The sequence below is a fragment of the Tachyglossus aculeatus genome, chromosome 2, assembly GCF_015852505.1.
Source record: "Tachyglossus aculeatus isolate mTacAcu1 chromosome 2, mTacAcu1.pri, whole genome shotgun sequence".
Classification (NCBI taxonomy): Eukaryota; Metazoa; Chordata; class Mammalia; order Monotremata; family Tachyglossidae; genus Tachyglossus; species Tachyglossus aculeatus.
The window spans coordinates 132,902,424-132,918,190 of NC_052067.1; the positions used below are offsets into that span (position 1 = coordinate 132,902,424).

General features: G+C 51.4%; 1 protein-coding gene across 1 annotated transcript in view; it reads right to left on the reverse strand.

The window, feature by feature from the left end:
• The window catches only part of EIF3F (eukaryotic translation initiation factor 3 subunit F), a 30,815-nt gene extending 16,326 nt beyond the window's left edge, over nucleotides 1-14,489 (reverse strand). The window contains exons 1-2 of the mRNA XM_038763089.1: nucleotides 14,436-14,489; nucleotides 13,847-14,345 (exon numbers count right to left, since the gene is read on the reverse strand). Of these exons, the coding sequence (XP_038619017.1) occupies nucleotides 13,847-14,345; nucleotides 14,436-14,489 (553 nt within the window). The remainder of the gene's footprint in view (nucleotides 1-13,846; nucleotides 14,346-14,435) is intronic.
• Nucleotides 14,490-15,767: the final 1,278 nt, after the last annotated feature.

Here is a 15,767-nt window from a genome sequence, read left to right on the forward strand (position 1 = left end):
CTGTTGTAAGTGCTGGGGAGGTTACAGGGTGATCAGGTTGTCCCACAGGGGGCTCACAGTCTTAATCCCCATTTCACAGATGAGGTCCAGGGAAGTCAAGTGACTTGCCCAAAGTCACAAAGCTGACAACTGGTGGAGCCGGGATTTAATAATAATAACGATGGCATTTATTAAGCGCTTACTATGTGCAAAGCACTGTTCTAAGCGCTGGGGAGGTTACAAGGTGATCAGGTTGTCCCACGGGGGGCTCACAGTCTTAATCCCCATTTCACAGATGAGGCGCAGAGAAGTCAAGTGACTTGCCCAAAGTCACAAAGCTGACAACTGGTGGAGCCGGGATTTAATAATAATAATAATAATAACGATGGCATTTATTAAGCGCTTACTATGTGCAAAACACTGTTCTAAGCACTGGGGAGGTTACAAGGTGATCAGGTTGTCCCACAGGGGGCTCACAGCCGTCACCCCCATTTTACAGATGAGCTAACCGAGGCCCAGAGAAGTGAAGTGACTTGCCCAAAGTCACACAGCTGACAAGTGGCGGAGCCGGGATTTGAACCCATGGCCTCTGACTCCAAAGCCCGTTCCTTTTCCACTGAGCCACGCTGCTTCTCAAGACTGTGAGCCCCCCGTGGGACAACCCGACCACCTTGTATCCTCCTCAGCGCTTAGAACAGTGCTTGGCACATAGTAAGCGTGTAACAAATGCCATTACTACCATTATTATTATTCATTCATTCACTCATTCAATCGTATTTATTGAGCACTTACTGTGTGCAGCGCACTGTACTAAGCGCTTGAAAAGTCCAAGTTGGCAACATACAGAGACGGTCCCTACTTGGCACATAGTAAGCGCTTAACAAATGCCATTACTATCATTATTATCATTCATTCAATCGTATTTATTGAGCGCTTACTGTGTGCAGAGCACTGTGCTAAGCGCTTGGCCTGGCAGATGTGCGGAGGGAGGGCATTCCAGGCCACGGGTATGGCGTGGGCCGGAGGTCGACGGCGGGACAGACGGAAGGGGAGACATCAATATAAAGAGGATGAGCTTAGACGGGGAGAGGTCAGTATAAAGAATTCACAGGACACGAGCGGGGTGTATATCAAACGCCCAAAGAGCACGGATTGAAGCGCCAAGATGACGCAGAAGGGGGAGGGAGGCGGGGAGGACCTCCTGGAGGAGGTGTGACCTTAACAGAGCTTTGAAGGCGGGGAGAGCGGCCGTGGAGGGGCCGGGCCAGAGGGAGGATGTCGCAAAGGAGTCGGCGGCGAGATGGGGGCACAGTGAGCAACGGGGTGCGAGAGGAGCGAAGAGTGAGCACTGTACGGCCTAGTGGAAAGAGCACGGGCCTCCGAGCCGGAAGACCTCACTTTATGATGGCATTTACTAAGCGCTTACTACGTGCAAAGCACTGTTCTAAGCGCCGGGGAGGTTACAAGGTGATCAAGTTGTCCCCCGGGGGGCTCACCGTCTTCACCCCCATTTTACAGATGAGGGAACTGAGGCCCAGAGAAGTGACTTGCCCAAAGTCACCCAGCTGACAAGCGGCGAGCCCACCGTTGGGTAGGGACCGTCTCTATATGTTGCCAACTTTGACTTCCCAAGCGCTTAGTACGGTGCTCTGCACACAGTAAGCGCTCAATAAATACGATTGATGATGATGAAGTGGCGGAGCCGGGATTTGAACCCATGACCTCTGACTCCAAAGCCCGGGCTCTTTCCACTGAGCCACGCTGCTTCTCACTTCTTATCCTTCCTCTGCCCCTTGTCTGCTGTATGGCCTTGGACAAGTCGCTTAACTTCTCTGGGCCTCGGTTACCTCATCTGAAATATGGGGACTAAGACTCTGTGCGGGACCATGTGGCATAATAATAATAATAATAGTAGAATTTATTAAGCGCTTACTATGTGCCAAGCACTGTTCTAAGCGATGGGGAGGATACAAGGAGATCAGGTTGTCCCACAGGGGGCTCACGGTCAAACCGGAGGACCTCACTTTATGATGGCATTTATTAAGCGCTTACTATGTGCCAAGCACTGTTCTAAGCACTTGGGAGATTACAAGGTGATCGGGTTGTTCCACAGGGGGCTCACAGTCTTCACCCCCATTTTACAGATGAGGTACTGAGGCACAGAGAAGCTAAGTGACTTGCCCAAAGTCACACAGCTGACAATTGGTGGAGCCGGGATTTGAACTTAATGGAAAGAGCCCGAGCTTGAGAGTCAGAGGACGCGGGTTCTAATCCCGGCTCCGCCACTTATCGGCTGGGCGGCTCTGGGCAAGTCACTTCACTCAGTCATGGGTTCCAATCCTGACCTGGCCACTTGCCTGCTGTGGGACCTTGGGCAAGCCACTTCACTTCTCTGGGCCTCGGTTACCTCATCTGTAAAATGGGGATTGAAACTGTGAGCTCCACGTGGGACAGGGACTGCATCCAACTCGATTTGCTCGTATCTGCCCCAGTGCTTAGAACAGTGCCTGGCACATAGTAAGCACTTAACAAATACCATCATCACCATTTATTAGTCTCTGGGCCTCAGTTTCCTCATCTGTAAAATGGGGATTAAGACTGAGAGCCCCATATGGGACAACCTGATCACCTTTTATCCCCCTCTAGTGCTTAGAACACAGTAAGCGCTTAACTAATACCATCATTATTATTAACTTCTCTGAGCCTCAGTTCCCTCATCTGTCAAATGGGGATGAAAACTGTGAGCCCCACGGGGGACAATGATAATATAATTACTATTATAATGGCATTTATTATAATAATAAGTGTTATTATTATAATAATGGCATTTATTAAGTGCTTACTATGTGCAAAGCACAGTTCTAAGCGCTGGGGAGGTTACAAGGTGATCAGGTTGTCCCACGGGGGGCTCACAGTCTTAATCCCCATTTTCCAGATGAGGTAACCGAGGCGCAGAGAAGTGAAGTGACTTGCCCGAAGTCACACAGCTGACATCTGGCAGAGCCAGGATTTGAACCCATGACCTCTGACTCCAAAACCCGTGCTCTTTCCACTGAGCCACGCTGCTTCTCATTGTATCCCCCTCCCCCAGTGCTTAGAACAGTGCTCGACACAGGGCGCTTAACAAATACTATCATTATTGTTACTGCATCCCCTCCAGTGCTTAGAACAGTGCTTGGCACGTAGTAAGCGCTTCACAAATACCATCATGATTATTCCTATTGTATCACCACCAGCACTTAGAACAGTGCTTGGCACATAGATGCTTTTAACAAATACTATCATTATTAGTACTATCACTTTACTTCTCTGTGCCTCAGTTCCCTCATCTGTAAAATGGGGATTAAGACTGTGAGCCCCATGTGGGACAACCTGATCACCTTGTATCCCCCCAGTGCTTAGAACAGTGCTCGGCATGTCATAAGCGCTTAATGTATTCCATCACTGTTATTATTATTATTTCCCTGGGCCTCAGTTCCCTCATCTGTAAAATGGGGATTAAGACTGAGAGCCCCACGTGGGACAACCTGATCGCCTTGTATCCCCCTAGTGCTTAGCACATAGTAAGCGCTTAACAAATACTACCACTATCATTACTTAACTTCTCTGGGCCTCAGTTCCCTCATCTGTCAAATGGGGATGAAGACTGTGAGCCCCACGGGGGACAGCTTGATCACCTTGTAACCCCCCAGCCCCCAGTGCTTAGAACAGTGCTCGGCACATGGCGCTTAACAAACACTACCATTATTGTTACTGTATCCCCCCCATTCATTCAATCGTATTTACTGAGCGCTTACTGTGTGCAGAGCACTGTACTAAGTGCTTGACCAGTGCTTAGCACAAAGTAAGCGCTTCACAGATACCACCATCATTATTATTATAATGACGACAAATACCACCGTTATTATTAATGTTCTCTGGGCCTCAGTCTGCTCATCTGTAAAATGGGGATGAAGACTGTGAGCCCCATATGGGACAACCTGATCACCTTGTATCCCCCCCCCCGCCCCCCCCCCCAGCGCTCAGAACAGTGCTTGGCACAGAGTGTTTCACAAATATTACCATCATTATTATTATTATTGTACCTCCACCAGCACTTAGAACAGTGCTCGGCACATAGCAAGCTTTTAACAAATATCACCGTTATTACTACGATCACTATCACTTCTCTGGGCCTCAGTTCCCTCATCTGTAAAATGGGGATGAAGCCTGTGAGCCCCACGTGGGACAACCTGATCATCTTGTGTCCCCCCCGACCCAGTGCTTAGAACAGTGCTTAGCACAGAGTAGGCACTTAACAAATGCCACCATTATTATAACTATTATTTCTCTGGGCCTCAGTTCCCTCATTTGGAAAACGGGGATGGGGCCTGTGAGCCCCACGTGGGACAACCTGATCACCTTGTACCCCCTCAGTGCTTGGCATGTTGTAAGCGCTTAGCAACTGCCATCATTAGTATAATTAATTATTAATTATTATATAATTATTATTACTCTGGGCCTCAGTTCCCTCATCTGTAAAATGGGGATGAAGACTGTGAGCCCCACGGGGGACAACCTGATCACCTTGTATCCTCTCAGTGCTTGGCATGTTGTAAGTACTTAGTAAATGCCATCATTATTATAATTTCTCTGTTCCTCAGTTCCCTCATCTGTAAAATGGGGATAAAGACTGTGAGCCCCATGAAGGACAACCTGATCACCTTGTAACCTCCCCAGCGCTCAGAACAGAGCTTGGCACATAGTAGGCGCTTCACAAATACCATCATTATTATCCCTTCACCTCTCTGTGCCTCGGTCCCCTCATCTGTCAAATGGGGATGAAGACTGTGAGCCCCACGGGGGACAACCTGATGACCTAACTTCCCCACCGCTTGGCATATAGTAAGCGCTTAACAAAAACCATCATTACTATCACTTAACTTCTCTGTGCCTCAGTTCCCTCATCTGTAAAATGGGGATGAAAACTGTGAGTCCCCCGTGGGACAACCTGATGACCGTGTACCTTCCCCAGCGCTTAGTACAGTGCTTGGCACAGAGTAAGCGCTTCACAAATGCCATCATTATTATCACTTCACTTCCCTGTGCCTCCGTTCCCTCATCTGTAAAATGGGGATGAAGACTGTGAGCCCCATGTGGGACAACCTGATCACCTTGTATCTCCCTCAGCGCATAGAACAGTGCTTTGCACACAGTAAGTGCTTAATAAATGCCATCATTATTATCATTTAGAGTCAGAGGTCATGGGTTCAAATCCCGGCTCTGCCACTTGTCAGCTGTGTGACTTAGGGTAAGTCACTCAACTTCTCTGGGCCTCAGTTCCCTCATCTGTCAAATGGGGATGAAGACTGTGAGCTCCCCGTGGGACAACCTGATCACCTCGTAACCTCCACAGCGCTTAGAACAGCACTTGCCACATAGTAAGCGCTCGATAAATGCCATCATTATTATTCTCTGTGCCTCAGTTCCCTCCTCTGGAAAATGGGGATTGACCCTGTGAGCCCCCCGGGGGCCAACCTGATCACCTAACGTCCCCGGCGCTTAGTACAGTGCTTGGCATGCAGTAAGTGCTTCACAAATACCATCATTATTATCACTTCACTTCTTTGGGCCTCAGTTCCCTCATCTGTAAAATGGGGATGAAGACCGTGAGCCCCCCGGGGGACAACCTGATCACCTCGTAACCTCCCCAGCGCTTAGTACAGTGCCTGGCACGTAGTAAGCGCTTCACAAATACCATCATTATTATCACTTCACTTCTCTGTGCCTCAGTTCCCTCATCTGTAAAATGGGGATGAAGACTGTGAGCCAACACGTGGGACAACCTGATCACCTCGTAACCTCCCCGGTGCTTAGTACAGTGCCTGGGACATAGTAAGCGCTTCACAAACACCGTCATTATTATCACCTCACTTCTCTGGGCCTCAGTTCCCTCATCTGTAAAAAGGGGATGAAGACTGTGAGCCAACACGTGGGACAACCTGATCACCTCGTAACCTCCCCGGCGCTTAGTACAGGGCCTGGCACGTAGTAAGCGCTTCACAAATGCCATCATTATTATCACCTCACTTCTCTGGGCCTCAGTTCCCTCATCTGTAAAATGGGGATGAAGACCGTGAGCCCCCCGGGGGCCAACCTGATCACCTTGTAACCTCCCCGGCGCTTAGTACAGTGCCTGGCACATAGTAAGCGCTTCACAAACGCCGTCATTATTATCACCTCACTTCTCTGTGCCTCGGTTCCCTCATCTGTAAAATGGGGATGAAGACCGTGAGCCCCCCCCGGGGGACAACCTGATCACCTCGTAACCTCCCCAGCGCTTAGTACAGTGCTTTGCACATAGTAAGCGCTTAATCAATGCCATCTTTATTATTCTCTGGGCCTCAGTTCCCTCATCTGTAAAATGGAGATGAAGACTGTGAGACCGCCGTGGGACAGCCTGATCACCTCGTAACCTCCCCGGCGCTTAGTACAGCGCCTGGCACATAGTAAGCGCTTCACAAACGCCGTCATTATTATCACCTCGCTTCTCTGGGCCTCAGTTCCCTCATCTGTAAAATGGGGATGAAGACTGTGAGCCAACACGTGGGACAACCTGATCACCTCGTAACCTCCCCAGCGCTTAGTACAGTGCTTGGCACACGGTAAGCGCTTAATGAATGATTACCTCACCCATTAAATGGGGATGAAGACCGTGAGCCCCCCGAGGGCCAACCTGATCACCTCGTAACCTCCCCAGCGCTTAGTACAGCGTTTGACACGTAGTAAGTGCTTCACAAATACCATCACTATTATTATTTCTCTGAGCCTCAGTGACCTCATCCGGAAAATGGGGATGAAGACCGTGAGCCCCCCGGGGGCCAATCTGATCACCTCGCAACCTCCCTGGCGCTTAGTACAGTGCCTGGCACATAGTAAGCGCTTCACAAACGTCGTTATTATTATCGTCTCACTTCTCTGTGCCTCGGTTCCCTCATCTGTAAAATGGGGATGAAGACCGTGAGACCCCCCGGGGGACAACCTGATCACCTTGTAATCTTCCCAGCGCTTAGTACAGTGCCTGGCACAGAGTAAGCGCTTAATAAATGATTACCTCATCCGTTAAATGGGGATGAAGACCGTGAGCCCCCCGTGGGACAGCCTGATCACCTCGTAACCTCCCCGGCGCTTAGTACAGTGCCTGGCACATAGTAAGCGCTTCACAAATGCCATCATTATTATCACCTCACTTCTCTGGGCCTCTGTTCCCCCATCTGTAAAATGGGGATGAAGACTGTGAGCACCCCCCGTGGGCCAACCTGATCACCTCGTAACCTCCCCGGCGCTTAGTACAGTGCTTGGCACATAGTAAGTGCTTAATAAATGATTACCTCATCCATTAAATGGGGATGAAGACCGTGAGCCCCCCGTGGGCCAGCCTGATCACCTCGTAACCTCCCCAGCGCTTAGTACAGTGCCTGGCACACAGTAAGCGCTTCACAAACGCCGTCATTATTATCACCTCACTTCTCTGGGCCTCAGTTCCCTCATCTGTAAAATGGGGATGAAGACCGTGAGCCCCCCGTGGGCCAGCTTGATCACCTCGTAACCTCCCCAGCGCTTAGTACAGTGCTTGGCACACAGTAAGCGCTTCACAAACGCCGTCATTATTATCACCTCACTTCTCTGTGCCTCGGTTACCTCATCTGTAAAATGGGGATGAAGACTGTGAGCCAACACGTGGGACAACCTGATCACCTCGTAACCTCCCCGGCGCTTAGTACAGGGCCTGGCACGTAGTAAGCGCTTCACAAATGCCATCATTATTATCACCTCACTTCTCTGGGCCTCAGTTCCCTCATCTGTAAAATGGGGATGAAGACCGTGAGCCCCCCGGGGGCCAACCTGATCACCTCGTAACCTCCCCAGCGCTTAGTACAGTGCCTGGCACACAGTAAGCGCTTCACAAACGCCGTCATTATTATCACCTCACTTCTCTGTGCCTCAGTTCCCTCATCTGTAAAATGGGGATGAAGACTGTGAGCCAACACGTGGGACAACCTGATCACCTCGTAACCTCCCCGGTGCTTAGTACAGTGCCTGGGACATAGTAAGCGCTTCACAAACACCGTCATTATTATCACCTCACTTCTCTGGGCCTCAGTTCCCTCATCTGTAAAAAGGGGATGAAGACTGTGAGCCAACACGTGGGACAACCTGATCACCTCGTAACCTCCCCGGCGCTTAGTACAGGGCCTGGCACGTAGTAAGCGCTTCACAAATGCCGTCATTATTATCACCTCCTTCTCTGGGCCTCAGTTCCCTCATCTGTAAAATGGGGATGAAGACCGTGAGCCCCCCGGGGGCCAACCTGATCACCTCATAACCTCCCCGGCGCTTAGTACAGTGCCTGGCACATAGTAAGCGCTTCACAAACGCCGTCATTATTATCACCTCACTTCTCTGTGCCTTGGTTCCCTCATCTGTAAAATGGGGATGAAGACCGTGAGCCCCCCCCCGGGGGACAACCTGATCACCTCGTAACCTCCCCAGCGCTTAGTACAGTGCTTTGCACATAGTAAGCGCTTAATCAATGCCATCTTTATTATTCTCTGGGCCTCAGTTCCCTCATCTGTAAAATGGAGATGAAGACTGTGAGCCCGCCGTGGGACAGCCTGATCACCTCGTAACCTCCCCGGCGCTTAGTACAGCGCCTGGCACATAGTAAGCGCTTCACAAACGCCGTCATTATTATCACCTCGCTTCTCTGGGCCTCAGTTCCCTCATCTGTAAAATGGGGATGAAGACTGTGAGCCAACACGTGGGACAACCTGATCACCTCGTAACCTCCCCAGGGCTTAGTACAGTGCTTGGCACACGGTAAGCGCTTAATAAATGATTACCTCACCCATTAAATGGGGATGAAGACCGTGAGCCCCCCGTGGGCCAACCTGATCACCTCGTAACCTCCCCAGCGCTTAGTACAGCGTTTGACACGTAGTAAGTGCTTCACAAATACCATCACTATTATTATTTCTCTGAGCCTCAGTGACCTCATCCGGAAAATGGGGATGAAGACCGTGAGCCCCCCGGGGGCCAATCTGATCACCTCGCAACCTCCCCGGCGCTTAGTACAGTGCCTGGCACATAGTAAGCGCTTCACAAATGTCGTTATTATTATCGTCTCACTTCTCTGTGCCTCGGTTCCCTCATCTGTAAAATGGGGATGAAGACCGTGAGACCCCCCGGGGGACAACCTGATCACCTTGTAATCTTCCCAGCGCTTAGTACAGTGCCTGGCACAGAGTAAGCGCTTAATAAATGATTACCTCATCCGTTAAATGGGGATGAAGACCGTGAGCCCCCCGTGGGACAGCCTGATCACCTCGTAACCTCCCCGGCGCTTAGTACAGTGCCTGGCACACAGTAAGCGCTTCACAAACGCCGTCATTATTATCACCTCACTTCTCTGGGCCTCAGTTCCCTCATCTGTAAAATGGGGATGAAGACCGTGAGCCCCCCGTGGGCCAGCTTGATCACCTCGTAACCTCCCCAGCGCTTAGTACAGTGCTTGGCACACAGTAAGCGCTTCACAAACGCCGTCATTATTATCACCTCACTTCTCTGTGCCTCGGTTACCTCATCTGTAAAATGGGGATGAAGACTGTGAGCCAACACGTGGGACAACCTGATCACCTCGTAACCTCCCCGGCGCTTAGTACAGTGCCTGGCACGTAGTAAGTGCTTCACAAATACCGTCATTATTATTATTTCTCTGGGCCTCAGTTCCCTCATCTGTAAAATGGGGATGAAGACTGTGAGCCAACACGTGGGCCAACCTGATCACCTCGTAACCTCCCCAGCACTTAGTACAGTGCTTGGCACATAGTAGGCGCTTAATAAACGATTACCTCATCCATTAAATGGGGATGAAGACCGTGAGCCCCCCGTGGGCCAACCTGATCACCTCGTGACCTCCCCAGCGCTTAGTACAGCGCCTGGCACGTAGTAAGCGCTTCACAAATACCATCATTATTATCACTTCACTGTGCCTCAGTTCCCTCATCTGTAAAATGGGGATGAAGATTGTGACCACCCCCCCGTGGGACAACCTGATCACCCTGTAATCTCCCCAGCGCTCAGAACGGTGCTTTGCACGTAGTAAGTGCTTAATAAATGCCGTCATTATTATTATTATTTAGAGCCAGAGGTTATGGGTTCAAATCCCGGCTCTGCCACGTGTCAGCTGTGTGACTTTGGGCAAGTCACTCGACTTCTCTGTGCCTCAGTTCCCTCATCTGTAAAATGGGGATGAAGACTGTGAGCCTCCCGTGGGACAACCTGATCAACTTGTATCCCCCCCAGCGCTTAGAACAGGGCTTTGCACAAAGTAAGCGCTTAACAAATACCATCATTATTATTATTATTTCTCTGTGCCTCAGTTCCCCCAACTGTAAAATGGGGATGAAGACCGTGAGCCCCCCCCTCCCCCCCCTGGGGCCTACCTGATCACCTCGTAACCTCCCCGGCGCTTAGTACAGTGCCTGGCACATAGTAAGCGCTTCACAAATGCCGTCATTATTATCACCTCACTTCTCTGGGCCTCAGCTCCCTCATCTGTAAAATGGAGATGAAGACTGTGAGCCCCACGGGGGACAACCTGATCACCTCGTAACCTGCCCGGCGCTTAGCACAGCGCTTGGCACATAGTAAGCGCTTAATAAATGATTACCTCATCCATTAAATGGGGATGAAGACCGTGAGCCCCCCGTGGGGCAACCTGATCACCTCGTAACCTCCCCGGCGCTTAGTACAGTGCCTGGCACGTAGTGAGCGCTTCACAAATGCCGTCATTATTATCACCTCACTTCTCTGGGCCTCGGTTCCCTCATCTGTAAAATGGGGATGAAGACCGTGAGCCCCCCGTGGGACAACCTGATCACCTCGCAACCTCCCCGGCGCTTAGTACAGTGCCTGGCATGTAGTAAACGCTTCACAAATGCCGTCATTATTCTCACCTCACTTCTCTGGGCCTCAGTTCCCTCATCTGTAAAATGGGGATGAAGACTGAGAGCCAACACGTGGGACAACCTGATCACCTCGTAACCTCCCCAGCGCTTAGTACAGTGCCTGGCACGTAGTAAGCGCTTCCCAAATGCCGTCATTATTCTCACCTCACTTCTCTGGGCCTCAGTTCCCTCATCTGCAAAATGGGGATTAAGAGTGTCAGCTCCCCATGGGACAACCTGATCACCTTGTAACCTCCCCAGCGCTTAGTACAGTGCCTGGCACGTAGTAAGCGCTTCCCAAATGCCGTCATTATTATCACCTCACTTCTCTGGGCCTCAGTTACCTCATCTGCAAAATGGGGATTAAGAGTGTCAGCTTCCCATGGGACAACCTGATCACCTTGTAACCTCCCCAGCGCTTAGTACAGCGCCTGGCACGTAGTAAGCGCTTCACAAATGCCGTCATTATTATCATCTCACTTCTCTGGGCCTCAGTTCCCTCATCTGTAAAATGGGGATGAAGGCCGTGAGCCCCCGTGGGACAACCTGATCACCTCGTAACCTCCACAGCGCTTAGTACAGTGCCTGGCACACAGTAAGCGCTTCACAAACGCCGTCATTATTATCACCTCACTTCTCTGGGCCTCAGTTCCCTCATTTGTAAAATGGGGATGAAGGCCGTGAGCCCCCCGTGGGACAACCTGATCACCTCACAACCTCCCCAGCGCTTAGTACAGTGCTTTGCACATAGTAAGCACTTAATCAATGCCATCTTTATTATTCTCTGGGCCTCAGTTCCCTCATCTGTAAAATGGAGATGAAGACTGTGAGCCCCCCGGGGGCCAACCTGATCACCTCGTAACCTCCCCGGCGCTTAGTACAGTGCCTGGCACATAGTAAGCGCTTAATAAATGATTACCTCATCCATTAAATGGGGATGAAGACCGTGAGCCCCCCGTGGGACAACCTGATCACGCCGTAACCTCCCTAGCACTTAGCACAGTGCTTGGCACACAGTAAGCGCTTCACAAACACTGTCATTATTATCACCTCACTTCTCTGGGCCTCAGTTCCCTCATCTGTAAAATGGGGATGAAGACTGTGAGCCCCACATGGGACAGCCTGATCACCTTGTTATCTCCCTCAGCGTTTAGAACAGTGCTTGGCACATAGTAAACGCTTAAAAAATTATTACCTCATCCGTAAAATGGGGATGAAGGCCGTGAGCCCCCCGTGGGCCAACCTGATCACCTCGTAACCTCCCCGGCGCTTAGTACAGTGCTTGGCACATAGTAAGTGCTTCACAAATGCCGTCATTATTATCACCTCACTTCTCTGGGCCTCAGTTACCTAATCTGTAAAGTGGGGATGAAGGCCGTGAGCCCCCGTGGGACAACCTAATCACCTCGTAACCTCCCCGGCGCTTAGTACAGTGCCTGGCACATAGTAAGCGCTTCACAAACGCCGTCATTATTATCACCTCACTTCTCTGGGCCTCGGTTCCCTCATCTGTAAAATGGGGATGAAGACCATGAGCCCCCCCCGGGGGACAACCTGATCACCTCGTAACCTCCCCAGCGCTTAGTACAGTGCTTTGCACATAGTAAGCGCTTAATCAATGCCACCTTTATTATTCTCTGGGCCTCAGTTCCCTCATCTGTAAAATGGAGATGAAGGCTGTGAGCCCCCCGTGGGACAACCTGATCACCTCGCAACCTCCCCGGCGCTTAGTACAGCGCCTGGCACGTAGTAAGCGCTTCACAAATACCGTCATTATCATCACCTCACTTCTCTGGGCCTCAGTTACCTCATCTGTAAAATGGGGATGAAGACTGAGAGCCAACACGTGGGACAACCTGATCACCTCGTAACCTCCCCGGCGCTTAGTACAGCGCTTGGCACATAGTAAGCGCTTCACAAATACCGTCATTATTATCACCTCACTTCTCTGGGCCTCAGTTCCCTCATCTGCAAAATGGGGATTAAGAGTGTCAGCTCCCCATGGGACAACCTGATCACCTCGTAACCTCCCCAGCGCTTAGTACAGTGCCTGGCACATAGTAAGCGCTTCACAAATGCCGTCATTATTATCGTCTCACTTCTCTGGGCCTCAGTTCCCTCATCTGTAAAATGGGGATGAAGGCTGTGAGCCGCCCGGGGGCCAACCTGATCACCTCGTAACCTCCCCGGTGCTTAGTACAGTGCCTGGGACATAGTAAGCGCTTCACAAACACCGTCATTATTATCACCTCACTTCTCTGTGCCTCGGTTACCTCATCTGTAAAATGGGGATGAAGGCTGTGAGCCCCCCGGGGGCCAACCTGATCACCTCGTAACCTCCCCAGCGCTTAGTACAGTGCCTGGAACGTAGTAAGCGCTTCCCAAACGCCGTCATTATTATCACCTCACTTCTCTGGGCCTCAGTTCCCTCATCTGTAAAATGGGGATGAAGACCGTGAGCCCCCCGTGGGCCAGCCTGATCACCTCGTAACCTCCCCAGCGCTTAGTACAGTGCTTGGCACGTAGTAAGTGCTTCACAAATACCGTCATTATTATTATTTCTCTGGGCCTCAGTTCCCTCATCTGTAAAATGGGGATGAAGACTGTGAGGCAACATGTGGGACAACCTGATCACCTCGTAACCTCCCCGGCGCTTAGCACAGTGCTTGGCACATAGTAAGCGCTTAATAAATGATTACCTCATCCATTAAATGGGGATGAAGACAGTGAGCCCCCCGTGGGCCAACCTGATCACCTCGTGACCTCCCCGGCGCTTAGTACAGCGCCTGGCACGTAGTAAGCGCTTCACAAATGACATTATTATCATTTTTATGATTATTATGGTTGTGAGAAGGGGCGATGTGTGTGTGCGGGCTGACCGAGGAGGGTTCCGATGACGCGCGCGGCGCCGTCGTTCCTCCGCTCGTAGCTGTCCACGATGGAGGCCAGGATCACCGGGTGCAGCCGCACCACGCGCCCTCCGGGGAACGGGCCGCCCGGGACCGGAACCGACGGGGCCGCCGACGGGGCCGCCGCGGGGACCGCGGGGACCGCGGGGCTCGGGGCCGCCGCCGCCGCCGCGGGGTCCGGAGCCGCCGCCGTCGTCGTCGTCGTCGTCGTCGTCGCCTCAGGCACCGCCGCCATCTTGCCGAGGGAAAGCGAGAGAGAGAGCGACGGCCGGAGCCGCCCCGCGATTGGCCGCCCGGACCCCACGTGACCCCGCTCGCGGCGCCCTCCAGTGACGTCGAGACGCGCTTGGAGCCGGAGCAGCCCCGCGATTGGCCGCCCGGACCCCACGTGACCCCAATCGCAGCGGACGCTAGTGACAGCCTCGCGATTGGCCGCCAGGACCCCACGTGACTCCGCTGGAGGCGCACGCTAGTGACGTCAACGAGCCGTTCGTTGACGCGCTCGGAGCCGGAGCCGCCCCGCGATTGGCCGCCCCGACACCACGTGACCCCCACTCGCGGTGTACGTCATCCCCTGGGCGTGGAATGCCCTCCCTCTGATCTTCCAACTCATCGTCGTCAGTCGTATTTATTGAGCGCTCACTGTGTGCGGAGCACTGTACTAAGCGCTTGGGAAGTCCAAGTCGGCAACAGAGACGGTCCTTACCCGACAACGGGCTCACAGTCCTCATTTTGCAGATTCATTTATTCATTCAATCGTATTGAGCGCTTACTGTGTGCAGAGCACTGTGCTAAGCGCTTGGGAAGTCCTAGTCGACAACATCTGCAGACGGTCCCTACCCAACAGCGGGCTCACAGTCTAGAAGGGGGAGACAGACAACAAAGCAAAACATGTAGATAGGTGTCAAAATCGTCAGAACAAATAGAATTAAAGCTATGCATTCCTTCAATTGTATGTATTGAGCGCTCACTGTGTGCACAGCACTGTACTAAGCGCTTGGGAAGTCCAAGTCGGCAACATCTAGAGACGGTCCCTACCCGACAGCGGGTTCACAGTCCAGAATCTCTCACCACATTCATTCATTCATTCAATCGTATTTATTGAGCGCTTACTGTGTGCAGAGCACTGGACTAAGCGCTTGGGAAGTACAAGTTGGCAACATCTAGAGACGGTCCCTCGCCAACAGCGGGCTCACAGTCTAGAAGGGGGAGACGGACAACAAAACTAAACCTGTAGATAGGTGTCAAAATCATCTGAACCGATAGAATTAAAGCTACATGATGATGGCATTTGTTAAGCGCTTACTATGTGCGAAGCACTGTTCTAAGCGCTGGGGGGGGATGCAAAGTGATGAGGTTGTCATCATCATCAATCGTATTTATTGAGCGCTTACTATGTGCAGAGCACTGTTGTCCCACGGGGGGCTCACAGTCTTCATTCCCATTTGACAGATGAGGGAACTGAGGCACAGAGAAGTTAAGTGACTTGCCCAAGGTCACACAGCAGACATGTGGCGGAGCCGGGATTAGAACCCACGACCTCTGACTCCCAAGCCCGGGCTCTTTCCACTGAGCCACGCTGCTTCTCTAAGCAAGCCTTATAAATTGTCAATGTGTCAAATGTTTTCATTCATTCAATCATATTTATTGAGTGGGAAGCCAAACATTCATTCATTCATTCAATCGTATTTATTGAGCGCTTACTGTGTGCGGAGCACTGGACTAAGCGCTTGGGAAATACAATTTGGCAACATCTAGAGACGGTCCCTACCCGACAGCGGGCTCACAGTCTAGAAAGGGGGAGACAGACTACAAAACAAAACATATTAACTAAATAAAATAAATAGAATATGTAAACATGTACACGTAAAATAAATAGAGTAATGAATAT